General features: G+C 43.9%; 2 protein-coding genes across 3 annotated transcripts in view; one reads left to right on the forward strand and one right to left on the reverse strand.

Moving 5' to 3' along the window:
- Positions 1–504, forward strand: part of TSNAXIP1 (translin associated factor X interacting protein 1) — a 57,513-nt gene extending 57,009 nt beyond the window's left edge. Inside the window, exon 16 of the mRNA XM_066583874.1 lies at positions 41–504. Coding sequence (XP_066439971.1) covers positions 41–245 — 205 coding nt within the window. The 3' untranslated portion in view covers positions 246–504. The remainder of the gene's footprint in view (positions 1–40) is intronic.
- Positions 505–3,791: 3,287 nt separating this feature from the next.
- Positions 3,792–17,042, reverse strand: part of CENPT (centromere protein T) — a 39,755-nt gene continuing 26,504 nt past the window's right edge. The window contains exons 11-17 of one of the 2 annotated variants that reach the window (XM_066583877.1): positions 15,341–15,410; positions 10,832–10,965; positions 8,841–9,602; positions 7,829–7,913; positions 5,806–5,967; positions 4,574–4,678; positions 3,792–4,012 (exon numbers count right to left, since the gene is read on the reverse strand). In XM_066583877.1, coding sequence (XP_066439974.1) covers positions 3,889–4,012; positions 4,574–4,678; positions 5,806–5,967; positions 7,829–7,913; positions 8,841–9,602; positions 10,832–10,965; positions 15,341–15,410 — 1,442 coding nt within the window. In that variant the 3' untranslated portion in view covers positions 3,792–3,888. Of the gene's footprint in view, positions 4,013–4,573; positions 4,679–5,805; positions 5,968–7,822; positions 7,914–8,840; positions 9,603–10,831; positions 10,966–15,340; positions 15,411–17,042 lie in introns of both variants that reach the window. The other variant, XM_066583875.1, reaches the window with a different exon arrangement.

Genomic DNA, 17,042 nt, shown 5'->3' on the forward strand with positions numbered 1-17,042 from the left:
TTTAAGATCTAAAATATATTTATATGCTTTATAATTTTAGTCCCGTTAAACCTGAAGAACTTAAGGCTGCAATTGTGGCTGTGGATCCGGCCATCGATGAGGAGACGCTGGGCAGATATTTATCACGGGCCTTTCAAGTATCCAAGGATCAACTTGAAGTTACAAAGCCATTGCTTCTCAAACAGCTGTTTCAGAATTTGGGGGCAGTAAATGTAAGGAAAACGGGAGCGACAGCTCAAGAGTAAAGAAGTTACATGGAAGAGCTGGAAGAACTTACAACTTGTAACAGACTTAACTATGTTCTTGGATAATGTTACTTAACCCCTTAATGATGCACCCCATTTTTTTTCCCCCCCCCCTTTAAAAAAAAAAAATCATAACTCCTTTATCTATCCATCGGCGTCGCTGTATGAGGGCTTGTTTTTTGTGGGACGAGTTGTATTTTTCAATGATGCCATTTACTGTACCATATAATGTACTGAAAAACTTTTACAATATTCTAAGTAGAGTAAAATGGAAAAAAAAAAAACATTCCACCATTTTTCAGTGCATCTTTCTACGGCGCACAAACTGCAACAAAAATGACATATCTTTATTCTATGGGTCAGTACGATTACTACAATACCAAACTTGTATAGGTTTTAATTATTTTTTGCTGTACTACTTTTCAAAGACACATCATTTTTTAAAATTATTTTCTGCCTCCATATTCTGCGCTGAATAACAGTTTTATTTTTCCGTCGACGTACTTGATCAAGGGCTCATTTTTTGCGGGATGTCCTGCAGTTTAGGTTAGTACCAATTTGGAATACATAGAACTTTTTGATCGCTTTTTATTGCATTTTTTCTGGGAGACAGGGTGATTGAAAAAGTGCATTTCTGGCGTTCTTTTTTTCGGATGACGTTCACCATGCGGGGTACATAATGCGCTACTTTGATTCATTGGACTTTTACGGACGCGGCGATACCAAATATGTATTTTTGTTTTAGGATTTAGTTTTTTTTATTCTAGATATGGCAGAAGAGAGGCGATTCAAACGTAATCCTTTTTTTTTTTAAACACAATTAAACTTCATTGATTCTGTTTTTACTTTTTTTAGCCCCCCCACCTCCCTTCCCAGGGGACCACAACAAGCGATGCTGTATATCCTGGAGCAGGAAGGAGTTAAAGCTGAGGTCTTTAATCTGGGCTCACAGGTTGTTGCTTAAAGCGACCCTTCAGTTCTGGATAAACAAAGATGGCCGCACTACTGCACCGACTACCTGATACACATTGTGTATTAGTATGCATCAGTAGTCTATTGGGTAGTCGGAGTAGTAGCATGGCCATCTTTCATTGTCCAGAGCCAGAGGATCACTTAACTACAGTTCTCAATTCCAGTCTTGACAACTGGAGTCTGGGAGGTGTAAATTGGTGCAAACACACCAATACTGGATTTACATGAATATATGCCTATTTGTATGCACAATAGTGTTTTATTGTATGTTTGTGTATACAAATTATGTGCATTTGCATATGCAAAAAAACCACACACTGATGCCATCAGCCATTGAAATGGCCATTAGTTTCATGACTTCAAAATGTTCTCTTTACCTGTATAAATGCGCTGGAAGATGGAGCATGCTGCAACATACACGCATGTGAATGAACCCACTGAAATCAAATCGGTTCCATTTTCTTTATATTGTACGCACAAATCTGCTTAAGTGAATGCGGCCTAAGGATAACGGCAAAAATACGGACACGCCTGATCAAAAGTGTGCACTCAGGTACCGTAGAAAGGCCCAGCTCATCCAAAGGCTTGGAAAAGTATACAACTAAAAGCTATAAAGCAACAGCAAAATGACCTTCTGTTACACCTCTGATCCCGTAACGCCATATTGCGTAGGAGATAGGCGCTTCCATTGTTTGTATATAAATCAATCTTGATATACAGGTTTTCACTATATTCAGGGTACGTTCATTAGCCTTTTGACTGATCCAGTTTTATTAAAAACTAAAATCAGAAAATGGAAAGCATCTGTAAGCTTTCCGCTTGCATCCATTTTGGTGGGGTTTGTGCCTCTTCAATGAATGTGGCTCAGTGGTTAGCATTGTTGCCTTGCAATGCTGGGGTCTTCGGTTCAAATCTCTCCAAAGGCAACACATCAACTTAGCAAAACTCCATACAGCCATCACTCTGTCAGACTTGAATCTACAACTCTAGTACTGCAAGGCAGAGGCGCTAATAACTGAGCCACCACACTTATGTCATTGCCAGAGAAATTTAAGTTTGACACAATACACTCCTAAGTGTGTTTATTCTGAAACCCTGCAGCAATTCAGACCACCCTGTACACGAGGCAATGGGCATACCCGTCCCAGGTTCATGCTGCCGGTGGTTTGGGCAGCATTAACCCAGTGATATAGTAACCAGAGCTCGCTATCACAAGCTATGATGGATTTGTTTTAATGCGTTCTATTGGTGTTTTTGATGGCAAGAATGACAGCTCTGCCAGGTTCATACCAGTGGGACTTTAATGGGATTTTGTCAGGGTTCCAGTATTTTTGATGGCAAGAATAGCTCTGTAAACTAATATTTTTGCTGTCAAAAGTATTGGAAGAGCCCAGTAAGACAGATCGTTCGGTACTGCTCACACTTATCGGTGTTTTATATATTGGTTAAGGATATGGTGAATACACAGACACCTCTGGTCATGGAAACAGTCAGGAGGGGGAAAAAATTAAACATGTGGATTGAAACATAAGAAATTGGATTGTACTGAAGCGGCTTTCCAATGTATGAAAGATTGGAGGGGAGGGAACCAGCCAGGTCCCTATTAGAAGTCTTTCACACTGGCCAGAATTTAGCCGCAGGAGGCATCACAACGCGTAGCTGAAGCTGCAGAATCTACACCGCTAAGTTTGTATTTTGATAGGGAATTTGCCATGTGTTGCAGTGCGTCCCGCAGCCAGACTCCACCCATGTAAAAGGTACGTAGTATGCAAGTCTGAAAGAAGACATGTCTATCCAGTTCAGCCCAATACCCCTCAATATTGATCCAGAGAAGGGCCAAAAAAATCCCAATAGAGGTAGAAGATAATTTTCCCCATTTAAAAAAGGACAAAAAAAACCAAAATTACTTCCTGACTCCAATCTGGCCATTCGACTAATTCCTGGATCACTAACCCTCAAGAAAGGAGTCAGGCCCCTCTTACACTCCCTTACTAAATTTGCCATCACAACCCACTACAGTTTTTTTTTCACTGCGAAATTCGTGTTTTTTTCTGCAGGGGTCTATGGGACTTGTAATGTTAAAATTTCACGGTAAATTGCGATTTTGCGCGATCACAATTTTAACATTACAAGTCCTATAGACCCCTGCAGAAAAAAAATGCTGCGAATTTCGCAGTGTGAAAAAAAAAAAAAAACTGTAGTGGGAAGTCACCCTAAGGCAGAAAGTTTCATACTCTTACTGCTCTTACAGTAAAGAACCCTTTTCTACAGTATGTTGGTAAAGAAACCTTCTTTCCTCTAGATGTAGAGGATGTCCCCTTGTTACAGTCACAGTCCTGGGTATAAACAGATGATGGGAGAGATCTCAGCATTGTCCCCTAATATATTTATACATAGTTATTAGATCGCCCCTCAGTCGTCCTTTTTCTAAACTAAATAACCCCAATTTTGATAACCTCTGTGTCCCTTACACAAAAATGAATTGGCCAAGACAAGAAACCACTTTGGGGGAAATAATGGGGAAGCCTCAAACAAAGGATTCTTCTGTACTTGACAATGAAAATGGCACAAGGCTAGATGTGCAAATATTTTATTAAAGTACAAATCATCAACAGGTTAAGTTACCATTTACAACATAACATTTACAATAATGGCTCTCACACCGATGAGGTCACAGTTTTGGAAACACCTTGTTTCCGCCGCTCGCACATGGAATGAGAAGCCTTCTGCATTCCATCGGTAAATAGTTTTCAATGAGAACATTGAGAGAAGTGGCATCAGTCATGAATCCTTGCCTACAAGTCCAAAAATACAACATGGTCAATGTGGCATTCAGTGGGCACAAGTGTTCCTATGAAAGCTAGCTCGCCTGACTATCAGCAATGTGAAGCTATCGTCCCTCAGCCAACGGACGAGCAAACTTGTTCATCAGCTAATCGCATCTATTGTACAGCAAAGAAGAACCCTTCAGCTGCACATCTGCCTGCAGTAAAGTGGGATGTGCAGCCAACCGCGATTCTTCTAAAGCAAAGCCCAGGTAAACACTGATCGCCTCTAACCTAGATCCCCACCAAACAGCAAGGTATTCCCTATCCTAACCAGAGGGGAGAAGTTAAAATCTTGGTATAACCCCTTTAAATTATGCCCCCATAGTGTCATCGTGATGATAGGAAAATCCTACCCAAAGACCTAGTTCCCTGCAGCTTTCAATCACCTATGTGTGTATAGTAGATTTGTATTGTATATTGTGAATTTTTGTAAAAACAGGAAATCTAAAATCAGTATTTCCATGTATAACTGCATGCCGTACATGCCACTACTGAGGCATTCAGAGTTCACTAGACGTTTCACCTCACCTCTTCATAAGCAGCTCCAGGTCGGCACGCATTATGGTTTTCCTCTTGGCATGAGCCGTGTACGCAGACAGATCTTCAGTGAGCCTGTTCAGATAGAGATCTAAGCTGTGGGGAGGAAAGGGAAAAGTTAGTACATTTGTACAGGTCCTGGGTGAGGGGTTCTGCACCATCAATAAGCCATTACAATGATGAAGTCTGTTCTCAGGAATATTCTGCGCAGTAGAAGACACAAGTTAACAGTGGGCACAAAAAGGACGGACCCCTATAGCCACCTGCAGATTTGGGTAGTGAGGGCCCCTGGGATCATCAGCAACACAGAAGAGCCTCATCAACCAACTGTCCTCCTACCTTACGCCAGCATGATGATGAGCCTTGTCTTTCACATTTGGCGCATCTTCCTTCAGATTGCGGAATTATTACCAGTCTTAGTAAAATTTCCCCTGTAGTCCCTGCATCTCTATACTGCTGAGAGCTAAAAGGCAACCGGATGGCTCCTAGAAACTATTCCTTTGGAAGAGAATACTTAAAAGGGCCACAAAACATAAAAAATGCACAAAGATATCCCAGAAATTCCTCCCTTTGATTTAAAAATTGTAACATGAGACAAAATAGAATCAAAGAGATAAAAGAAATCCCTATAGGTCCCAAGGGTTCAGCCAGGTCCTCCTGCATGTCCCAGTTAGACTTCCCATGCCTGCGATAGGACAAAGATTGGTAAGCCCACCTCCTTTACCAACCTCCACCCTGCTCAGCCCAAAAAGGGAACATGTCAGGGGGAGATGAATCCTTGACGGATTTCTACAAGTAAGTCTGCTGAATTTTCTACACGTTCCAGCAAGACAACCTTGTTCATTTCAGAGACGTGGGGTGGAAAAAATAAAATGCATGACTCCGATGGAATCCGCGTGCCATTTCATGAATAGTAGCCAACACAGAATTGGGCTCGATTTGGAACGGATAGCACACGAACTGCACGTGGAGGGCATCCAAGAGCGGTCCTTTTTTCGCTCTACCCATTGACTAGAATGGGAAAGTCTTGGGCATAAACCAGATCAGAATAGCAGATGCAATCCGTTTTTCAGGCAGTCAGCGTTTGCATGAGAAAACTCACTAGTGTGTTGCCACATTAATAGGAGTCCATGTGCTAGAAGTGCATAGTCTTTTTAAAGGACGACACATGGATGAAAACCACACCAGTGTGTCAGTCCTAAAGCCAAGAACTGACAGCTTACCATTTTTCCACGTCTTCCATAGCTTCCTTAGAGACTCGCATTTGAGCACGATGACTAAATATCTGCTTCAGCTGGCTCCTGGTGAATATGGATTTCTCTTTCTTAGGCCTTGTGCTGTTTGTTCTCTGGATCTTCTTGCTAACAGCAGGTTTAATTGGTCTTCTAAAAACATCAAAAAAAAAAATTCATGTAACCTTAAAAATTAGACTTTTGTACTTGCCATAAAATCTCCCATTTTGGTCGTAGGCCGTGTCCCCTAGTGAACATTGGTATAGCTACTGCCACTAGATAAAAAAGGGTCATGTGACTGCCAAGCCATAGAACGGAGGGCCACAATTCCAGTAAAGCGCTGTGGCTCCCTCTGAGGTTTCCCCGCACAGCTGCAATCCCATCCATACAGGGAACTGCAACATATTAAAATGAAATTAATTACATGAAGTTCCGCTGTGCAGGCAGTCTGTAGCACGGTGTACGGTTGCGTAAAGTGTACTGCGCACTCACGCAGGCGGTCATGCGCAGTACACCTTTCTTTTGTTTGTATTTCCAATGCCATCGCTTAGCGACAATTTCTATCTGGTCGTGTGAGACCGGCCTAATGGTAGATTGCTACCTTTTTTATACCATTGGATAATGGGGATCACATGACTGGGCACCCCTCAATGAGACCTCCGATCACCGCTCCAGCCTACCTTTCGTAGCCTAGAGCAAGGAGAGTAAAAAATTCAGCGAGCCTTCCCTGGCTCCTGCGCACGTGTCTGGCATTTTGCTCGCGGTCGCATGTGCAGAAACCGGGGATGGTCCATGGTGGATGATTGCGTCGGGGCTTAATTTACCATCAACGATTGGATCCGTGAGGGAAGATTCAACATCAGCTTTTTTTGTACTTTTACATGATTTCCATTATCCAATGATAACGGCGATCATGTGACCAGGGACCACGTACCGCGGGCCCCCGTGAAATCTACAGACTCTCAGCTACCTTTAGTAGCCAGAAGTAGGGAAATTTTAAGTTTTCCGGGCAATCCTCGTCTTCTGCGCATGCGTACCCCATTTTGCCGACAGGCGCATGCGCAGAAGCCATGGAGAGGTCCATGGATAAAAGATCCCATCAGGAGACAAATCCGGGGGCTTTAAGTAATTTGATCTTCCCACACAGATACAATCCATGAGGGTAGATGAAATTTACATTTTTATTTTACATGATCGCCATTATCCATCGATAACGCCAATCACGTTAACAGGGACCGCATACCGTGGCCCCCGGTAACATCTCCTTGCTCTCAGCTACCTTTCATAGCTGGGAGGAGGCAGTTTTTTAACTTCCCAGGCCCTCCAGCCTTTTGCGCATACGCCCGACATTTTGCAGGCTGGCCTTGCAGAACCAGATCACTACGGGAGATCGGAGGCTAAAGCTGAGTAGTTTCATCTCTCCTCACGGATCCGATCCATGGCTAGAGATGAAACTTTAGCTTTTTTTTTTTTAATTAAAACTTCTCCAAAACCGATAACTGATCGTATCACAGCTCCAGGCGCTCGCTACCTCCTGTAGCCAATAGCAGGGAGCTGTCACATTCACAGACCCTGAGGCTTTACTCTACAGGGACAGCATGTTTTTACAGCCCTGTAGAGTAAAGCCCAGACACCCAGGACATGAAAACACATATGGTGTTCACTATGGTGTTCGTCCAGGATTAGAAGAACATGGCTGCACACTTGTCCATGGCTTTTGTCTGGTATTGCAGCTCAGCCACATTCACTTCCATGAAGATGAGCTGCAATACCAGGCAACCCATAGACAGGTGTCATATGTTCTTGCATGAAAGCAGCCATGTTTTTTTCAAATGCTGGACACCTCCTTTAAAGTAGACAGTTGTACTAGTTTGGAAGAAATCTGTCCCACTGATTCATCCATCTACTGGTCTAAAAGATTCTCTGAAAGGTGGAAAGTTATCTTTACAACCATCAGGGAATCTAAAAGACAATATTAGAAAAGTAGTGATTAAAATGTGCCATATACACTTGCGCAGAGGGAGCCTTTTTAACATAAGCAGGAGTTCCTGGCGATGCAGAAAGCAACATCTGGTGATTTTCTTTCTTCTTGACAATTTCTGAAAAGAGAGAAGCTTATTGGTGAACATAAAAAAACCTATAGCTTCATACAGAAATCGCCCCTGACGGCAGCCATACTGTACAGGCTATGCAGTTCTAGTATTAAAGGGGTTGTGTCAAGGTAAAAAGTTAGCTCCTATCCACAGATCAGTGGTGGTCCAGCTCCTGGGATCCCACCGATCCTGAGAATGGAGATCCTGAAGATCCTGCATGAATGGAGCTGCAGTCAGGCATGGATGCACCCCCTCCATTATTTCAAGTGCCGGAAATAGTAGAATTCTAGCACCCAGCAGTCTCCGGCCCTTCCATGGAAATGTGGAAGCGCGCATGTACAACCACTGCTCCATTTATGTGGGACCTTCAGGACCCCCATTCTTGGGATCAGTGGGGGTCCCAACAGACAGCTTTCTCTTGGCACAACCCCTTGAAGATGCCCATACTCGAAAAAAAGTTGACTGAAATCTCTAGCTAATATGTATGAAGACCGCAGGCCTGATCCTTTGTCTGCGTGGGAGAATTGCCATCTGATGAGGAATACATATACTAAAACAGACATGTACTCTTTCAAAGGCGTCATCTCCAAGATAACACTCTTCAAAATGACGGTGTCACGGGCCTGGCAAAGTGCTGGTCTCACTGTGGAAATCCATGTCAGCCGAAATCTAGTATTACATGGCCAATCAGATGGGTAGCCATCTATGTAATAGTATTAAGGCTGGGGGACACCAGAAGGGAAGCTACTATACTAGAGTGGCTCTCTATTCTGGCTTATAGAGGGATCCCTTTGGTGACATCCATGCGCCATTATAGGACATACAGACAGCGGTTGTTTTTATGTGACAACCCAATTAAATGACGTATGATCACATAAGCTAAACTGTCAAATCCACAGCCAGGATTACATTACACTATGGTATAAATCTTACCTCTGTTTATGGCGAGATCCAAGTTTTCATCATCACTACTTTCTGAAGCTTCAGAACTTTCTTCTGGTCTTGATGCATTCGCTGAATGCAGGTGAATATAGTTTGCTGACGACATACCAGATTTAGAACTATGCCTTGTTTGTGGCAGGTTGGGAGAATATTCGCTGTCTGTTGACTGTTTAGGGCTGTTCGATGGACTGGATTTACTTTGCTGAGTGTTATTGTCAACATCCATGAAGACATCACCAGCTTCAACTTCAATAATGTCATCACCAACTTCACTCTCACTCTCGTCAACACTTGCATCATCTTCATCGCTGTCATCACCGGGTTCACCATGGTTGTCTCCAATATCTTCATCGCTGTCATCACTGGGTTCACCATGGTTGTCTCCAATATCTTCATCGCTGTCATCACTGGGTTCACCATGGTTGTCTCCAATATCTTCATCGCTGTCATCACTGGGTTCACCATGGTTTTCTCCAATATCTTCATTTGCATCCTCTTCCGGACTCTGTGCATTAGATGTAGTGCGAACGCTTGTATTTCGCTTCCTAGTTTCTGTCTCCAGAAGTTCATCATTTGCTCCTTTTATCTCATCAAAGGCAAGGAGTTTGCTGGCTCCTCTTGGCGTTCCGCCTATCTTAGAGGGGTTTGCAAAAAAGTTATATTTTGAGCGTTTCTTTAGGGGCACAAATATTTCAGTTGATAAAGAATCAGATGTGTCTCCTTCAACAGATTCAATGAAGCATTCTTGGGAGCCTAAAGGAACAGGATGCAAGAAGAATGTATATAGGTTATAGGTGGTGTAAGTTGAAGTGGACTTTACCTAGGGTGCCCGTTAACCTCACAGAAGCATAGTGCAGGGTTTGTAGGACTGCAGGGTACGCTAAATGTCGGTGCACATTCACCCACTATGTTCATTTACTAGATTTGCTTGTAACAAGTGAATTAATACTTTTAGCTCTTCCAGCACTGCACATTAAGCCTGGGTTCACACAGGGCGGATTTGCTGCGGTTCTGCCGCGGTTTGCCGTTGCATATCCACACTGCGGCAAAACCACTGCGTTTGCAGAGCAATGCAGTACAAATGTGTTTGGGCAAAAAGCTGTTCTCATAGGACGGATTTTTTCCGCACTGCCGCGGCACGTCAATTCTTTTGACTTTTCCGCAGCGCATTTTTGTCCATAGACCTCTATGGACGCAGCAAAATCCGCTGCAAAAGTTTAAAAAAGCGCTTGCGGATTTTTCACGCAGAAAATACGCAAGAAACTACGCAAGACAAAAATAACCTTTGAAGCGGTTTTGCCGCAGAAGCAGTTCTTCTGCGGCAAAACCGCAACAAACCCGCCCTGTGTGAACAGCTTTTTTCCAAAACTCATTTGTGCTGCATTGCACTGCAAACGCAGCGGTTTTGCCGCAGTGCGGATATGCAACGGCAAACCGCGGCAAGACCGCAGCAAATCCGCACTGTGTGAACCCAGCCTAAGGGTGCAGAAACTGCATTCCGCTAGGGATCATGTTGTCCAAGAAGCTCTGCCTGCACCGTCAGCAATGGCTGTCATCTGTAATATACTCGTCAGGGTCATACGGTTGCTTTTGGCGGCTGTATGACAAGGCAGGCAACCTGCATCTTTCCATACCCAATGCTGCATCAGGCAGAAGATTGCAAGTGACACTTTGAATCACCAAGCAGTGTAGAAACTCAGCAATAGACGCACCGCAAGAAAAGCTTTCCTTCATCTATATAGTAGCGGAGGCTGAGGTTATGACACAGGAAGAATATCTTGTGATACATAAATAGTGAATAACAGGCCAGTAATACACCTTCAGAGGCAGCACTGAAGACAACCGCGTACCAATCGGGTCTATATCTTATAGGCCGTTTCACAAATAACCTGTTAGATCTCATTGGAGCAATTAAAATGGTCCTGCACAGATGGAAGACCAGCTCATGTTACACGATAGCAGGAGTTTCTAGAGGAAACCACCTTCTGATAGCTGCTGAGCCTCTAATTCTCTCTCGAAATCCCCCACGGACATCATGTGCGTTCTCTTGGGTCGGCGCTGTAGGAACTTCCTGACCGGACTTTCTGGTGTACTTGGGATTTCCAGGTCACTTGATCTGAAATGAATAAAATATGAAGAGTTTAGTTTGGTAATGTTCAGAGTTATCAGCTATTTAAAGTATTCTACAGAAAAGGAAGAAGAGGAAACGGGATTCAGTGGAGTGAGATTAACGAATATCAACCAGCCAATTAAAGAGGGGATGTGTTAGAGACAACCCCCGGTCCATATTCCCCATTAGGACATATGGATATCACAGGGGGTTCACCAGTTTCAGACACCCTGTAGGAGCCAGAACAGACCGTCTATTATATGGTCAGTCAGTCATTAACGTCTGTTACAGAGGAAACGCAGGATTGTGTGACGGTCACTGCAATGGTCTTGCTGGCAATGGCTTTCCCTTGCAAAATCAGCGGTTTGCCTTTGGTGCAAGGAAGCAGATGCAAAGTGATCCTATAAGACAGTGGTGGTTTATAGTGAGATAACCCATTTAGGCTGGGTTCCCACATTGCGTATTCCCGGCGGAAAGCTTACGGTTTGGCCGCAGCAAAAAGCCGTGACATTTCTGCCAGGAAAGCGCTGCTTCAAAACCAGCGGCACTTAGCCGTGGGTTTTGGAGCGGCTTGGCTGCATGCTTTTCCATTGGCCGCAATGGGCAAAAAAAAAAAAAAGAATAGACATGCTGCAGCCGGTGAACCCGCGCCTCAACGCCGGCTTCTGCCGGTGTCAATTACTTGCTGGGGTGCTTGCGGCTCCTGTCAGCAGCGCTGCGATCCCCAGCACAATGTCATGTTACAGAAGTGTCCTGGCCATCCCTCGGGGAGGCTGCAGGATATGACAGGTTCTCACACATCGCGCTGACTGCATAACCACTTAGGCCTCATGTCCAGGGCGCACACAGATTTTTCATGCCGATTTCCGCAGCGGATGCACTGTGAGTAGAGATGAGCGAGTATACTCGCTAAGGGCAATTGCTCGAGCGATCTCCCCTCCGATCCTCCCCCGCCGCCGGCATCCGAACCTTTTGTCTCGAGCGGGCAGGTACTCGCTAAGGGCAATGCTCGCTCGAGCAATTGCCCTTAGCGAGTATACTCGCTCATCACTAACTGCGAGTCATCATTAAATTGATTTTTTTCATTGCTCGCGGGACATCTGCGAATTATCCGCGGGGAAAAAAATCCACAAGCCCGCTTCCCAGCCTTTTCCCCACCTCCCTAATGGATTTTAGCCTTCAAATCCGCAGTGAATCTAAAAATTGTAAGATTCTATAGAGATGAATGGAGCCCATCCGCACATCATCTGCGGTAAAATGGAGCATGCTGCGATTTATTATCCATTCGCGGCATCCACAAAACAAATACACACAATTCCGCAGGTGTTAAATGAAGTGCGGACGCCAATTGTTTCCCTATGGGTGGCTTGATTTGCGGATCTCATGTGTGGGTGCCATGCACGGATTCCGCAAATCAAATCCGCCCGTGGACACTGAGCCTTAAAAGGGTTTCCCAGGGAAATACTATTGATAATCTATCCTCAGTATAGGTCATCAATATTTGATCAGCTGGGGTTCATCTATGGGAGGGCGCTGTTTCTACGGTGTACACATTGCAGCAAGATAGGTCACATCTTTATTCTGTGGGTCAGTAGGTTTACAATACAATACCAAAAACTTATATAAAGTTTTTCTGTACTACTTTTAGAATATAAAATAGATTGCGGGGGAAGGGGTAAAACAATGCGTTACTATGATGGATCAGACCTTTATGGACACCAAATGTGTTTTGTTTGCTTTACTTTAGATTCTATAAATATGGCAAAAAGGGTAGTGGGGGGGGGGGGGGGCGTGGGGTTAAAACTTATTACCTTTTAATTTTTTCTTTTTAAAATGATTTTTACTTTTTAGTACCCACGTGGGATAAGATTTTGCGATTGTCTGATCACTTCTGCAGTATTATGCAATACCATAGTGCAACATTATTCTGCGATCTGACGGGCAATCGAGCCACGTCACAGGTATGGCTTCATAGGCCCTCTACAATGGCAGCCCTGGGGGCCTTCAGAAGACCCACGGCTGCCATGGCAACTACATAGCATGCAGCGATTGCATCCTGGCGGGTGGGAGTTGGCTGTAAGCTCCCTATCCCTGAGGATGCAGCGGCCCATTCAGAGAGTCTTTAGGAAAAAGTCAAGCTTGTCCCATTGCATTTTTTTTTATATATGTGTTATTCTAAACTAGGAAGGCAAAATAAAACTAGTGAGAGACGTGACACTGTATGCGAGAAACTAGCAGTTTGATAAAAGTTGCTGCAATTTCACAAATCCCCATAATCCTCCCAGCCGCAGGACATTTTAGGTGCGGGGATTTTTTTTTTTTTACATTTCTTTTCCATCCTAAAACCCACAGAGCAAAAAGTGAAAGATGGTGGCTGTAAATAGTCGACAATTGGCTACTCGATAAAGAATGTGTGGGATCAGTTATTACATTGCAATATTCTTCATTCGCATAAAGGAAACTTTATGGGGGGTTGGAAAGTGGAAGAGGAATTCAGCTGGGACAATTCAGGACATGATGGTCATTGGCAATGCTCATTAATCAACACTTAAGGCTCTTTTACACGCAAAGAATCTTTCAGACGACTGAAAGATTTAGCGATCTATTTGCATAAAGTGTTAATGGCCATTAACACTTTATCATCTTCATTTACATGTAAAAGGACCTCCAGGAGTTGCCTGCAGAGCCCAGCTTGCTCCCAGCTGTGCAAACAGCTGCTGGCACATTCCATTTTTCTCCTGGTGGCTAGTATAAACATGCTGCGGGAGGGGGAACATCCTGCAGTCTTTTGAAAGATGAGCGAAATGCATTCAAATGGGATGTATTTGCTCAATCTTTCAAGAGGTGTGAACGATGGATTTTAAGTGAACTTAACCCTTTCCAATCCACTGACACCAGAAAACATTCTGATTGAGAGCTGTACAGTTCTGATGTCGGAAGACGTCCGGCAGGGTATTCTTACTGTATATTACCGTCAGCTTTATTGTTGGGGGGCCTCTCCAGCATCTCCAATACCGCAATACTGGCTCCAGCCAGCAGATGGCACCATTGTATAATGGCAGAAAGAGAAAGCCCCCTAGGAAACCCTGAATCCAAAATTGGATTGCAAAGGGTAAAATCCATCGCTCAAACGAAAAGAGCATGACGCCCGTGTTTACAAGTAACGATTATCGCTCGTCTTCGGCCGTTTGGACAAATTTTGAGCAATAATCGTTGCATGTAAAAGGGCCTTTAGACTAAAACAGAGTTGGAGAAGAATCAATGTAGACATATTATCCTATCCCGCCAAATCGTTTCTTCCACCAACAGACTTTGTAGAAGAAATATTAATTAATGCACACCACTGTAGAAAGAAACCCACCACAGTGCACCTCGTTATCTGCTGGACCTCCGAAATATTTCCCTTAAAGCTCAGCTTTTTGTTGTGCAGACCTCTCCGTCTTCTCACGTCATCAGTGTGCCATTTTACAGATACGGTAGACCTTCAAACCGGTCAGTCACCCTGTTAGCTCACATTACACTTGCCACTACTCGTTTCCGCGACTCGCAGTACACAGATAGACTACTTGATAAAGTGCGGAGCCTCATATAATCACAACTAGCAAGTTTCCTCTAAAGTCAGTGAATTCCCTGCAGAGGCAAGAAAGTCAAGTTATTAAGGCTCTGTTCACACTTCAGTCTTCTCCTGTCCAGGAATTAGTCTTAAATGCCAGAAAGAAAAAAAAAAAGATATTATAGCGCAGCATGCACTAATGTTTCTGGTAAATTTATGGGCGCTCAGGACAGAGCCCATTATAGTCAGCGGGTTCCATCAGGCATCGTCCGTTTCTGTTATTTTAACGGATGGTAGCCATTTTGTTTCATAACGGAACAGCAGACTGGGGAGGTGAGCCGAGCCCAAGGGTGTCAACTTACTTTAGCGGTATACTACCTTTCTGTGTCGTCAACTACTAGACAGAAATAAAGGGCTACAGCAAGTCCCAACGCCCCCTATTCGGACTCATTAAAGTGAATGCATTGTGCAGCCCACAAGCGACTAAAGCTAGCAGCACTCTGTATCTGTACATGGGTCTTAGGTCACTCTCACACAAGGGCTTTTTACCATGATTTTCACAGCGTTTTGAACACTGCGGTAATCGCGATAAAACACGCCCGTTGATTTCAAGCGCTATATCACGGCGCCGGACGGCACATTCCAGTGCCACGATTTTTAAGGGCTGCCTGCTATTTTTCAGCATTAAGCGCATCTCATCATCCATCAGAAAACACGCCGTCTGCTGCAGAAACCTGCGGGCAAGAACAAAAGTAAAATCGTAGCGCTTTGCTAACGGTATGTGCGAGAGTGGCCTTAGAGATAAAAGGGAAAAAAAAGGAAACTTACCCCAACTGGGAGTCGGACTTCACTAATGAATCTGGAGAATCAGAACGAACATTTGAAGTTTTGTAATTTTCTAAGAAAAAAAACAAACAAGAAAAACGTAAGCAAACAAACCATCAAGAGACGAGGTAGAAAAGACTTTACAGATAGTCCCTTACCTGCGAACATTCGATTTACGAATATCGCAAGATACAAACTATCTGTCCTGCGCAGTATGATGTAATGCTATGGCCTTACATCATACTGTGCAGGGACCAGGCAGGCTTCTATCAAGCATGAAAATACATTGACTATTTTTAGCTTTCATATGTCCCCCTTGGTGCAGCAGGAAGCAGGCTTCAGAGATAATCAGCCTCCTTCCCCCTCTGGCAGCTGACAACATAGACCCTTCTTATCCTGCAGAAGGGGTCTTCTCACTATCATGTACTGCAGAGGCTCTGCCCCTTTCTGGAATATAGACAGAAAGTTATTTATTTTGGCTCCCCTGCTGTAAAGAAAGGATCAAGAGGTAGAAACCTGTGGGGAGAGTGACCGAGCGCGTGTGTCCTCCAGCACTCAACTCAACAGGTGAACAAGCACATTGCTATAAAGTGAACAGGTGACAAATGCGTAAGCCTTCACAAGACAGTTTTGGTTTTTTTTAAATCTTTTAACTCCTGAAGGACAACATTCACCAAGTGGGATAAATAATGCGTGACTTTGATAAACACGACTTTTAGGCCCCCTGTCCACGGGTGTTGCGGTATACCGTGGCGAATCTCCGCCGCCCGGGAGCAGGAGCCACAGACTGTTCTCTGCAGGTCGACGGTTCTCTGCAAGCGGAGAATTGCAATGACTCTCCGCTCGTGCACAGGGGGGGGCGGCGCTTTCCATAGGTAAACCGCTGGCAAAAATCGCTGCCGTGAACAGGGCGCCTTACTGATGCAGCGATACCAAATCTGTTTCTTTTTTATTAATATGGTAAAAGGGTTTTTATTTTTTTTTTTTAAACTTAAATTTCTAATTATTAAAAACTTAAAAAAATGTATACTTTAGCCTCGAGACTAAACTTGCGATAGGTTGATCGCACCTACAATATAGTATGAAACCACAGCAATACATTATACCACGATCTTAGAGATAGTCCATCAAGCCACCCCACAGACCTTGCTTGACAGGCAATCAGCAATTGGCAGCGCTGGGGGCTTTCAGAAAGCCCGAACGGCACCTTGCAATCTGATTTCATGCTAAGGAGCCTGCAAAACTGATGGGTGGGTGGGTGGGGTGGGGTGTTAAATGCCACTGTCAGGACTGACCAGCATTTACAAGGTTAGCAGCCACAATCATCATTTGCATTGCTTATGACTGCTGCCAGCTGTCAAACAGCCGGTACCAGCCATGTATGGAACAAAATTACCTCCTAATCTCCCTCCATACATGCATTGAATTACTAGGCCGCAACTGTATGTCCTGTGTCATTAAGGTGTTAAACCTCAAGTAAAAGGAAAGAAAAAAAAATAATGTATGCAATAAATATATTTGATACTGTGTATCAATTTCATTAATCATCATATTTAATGCTGTGACAATTCCTTTAAAGCCATCAAAATAGGCTAGCTAGAGCAAGGTCATTTGCAGTTGTGGGAGAGATTTGTTTTCCTAGAATGAAAGAAGTTTAGTGATTACCTGCAAGCATGAATTATAGACAATGAAGGGAAAGGGTTCA

This window comes from Eleutherodactylus coqui, chromosome 11, assembly GCF_035609145.1.
Source record: "Eleutherodactylus coqui strain aEleCoq1 chromosome 11, aEleCoq1.hap1, whole genome shotgun sequence".
In the NCBI taxonomy this organism is placed as follows: domain Eukaryota; kingdom Metazoa; phylum Chordata; class Amphibia; order Anura; family Eleutherodactylidae; genus Eleutherodactylus; species Eleutherodactylus coqui.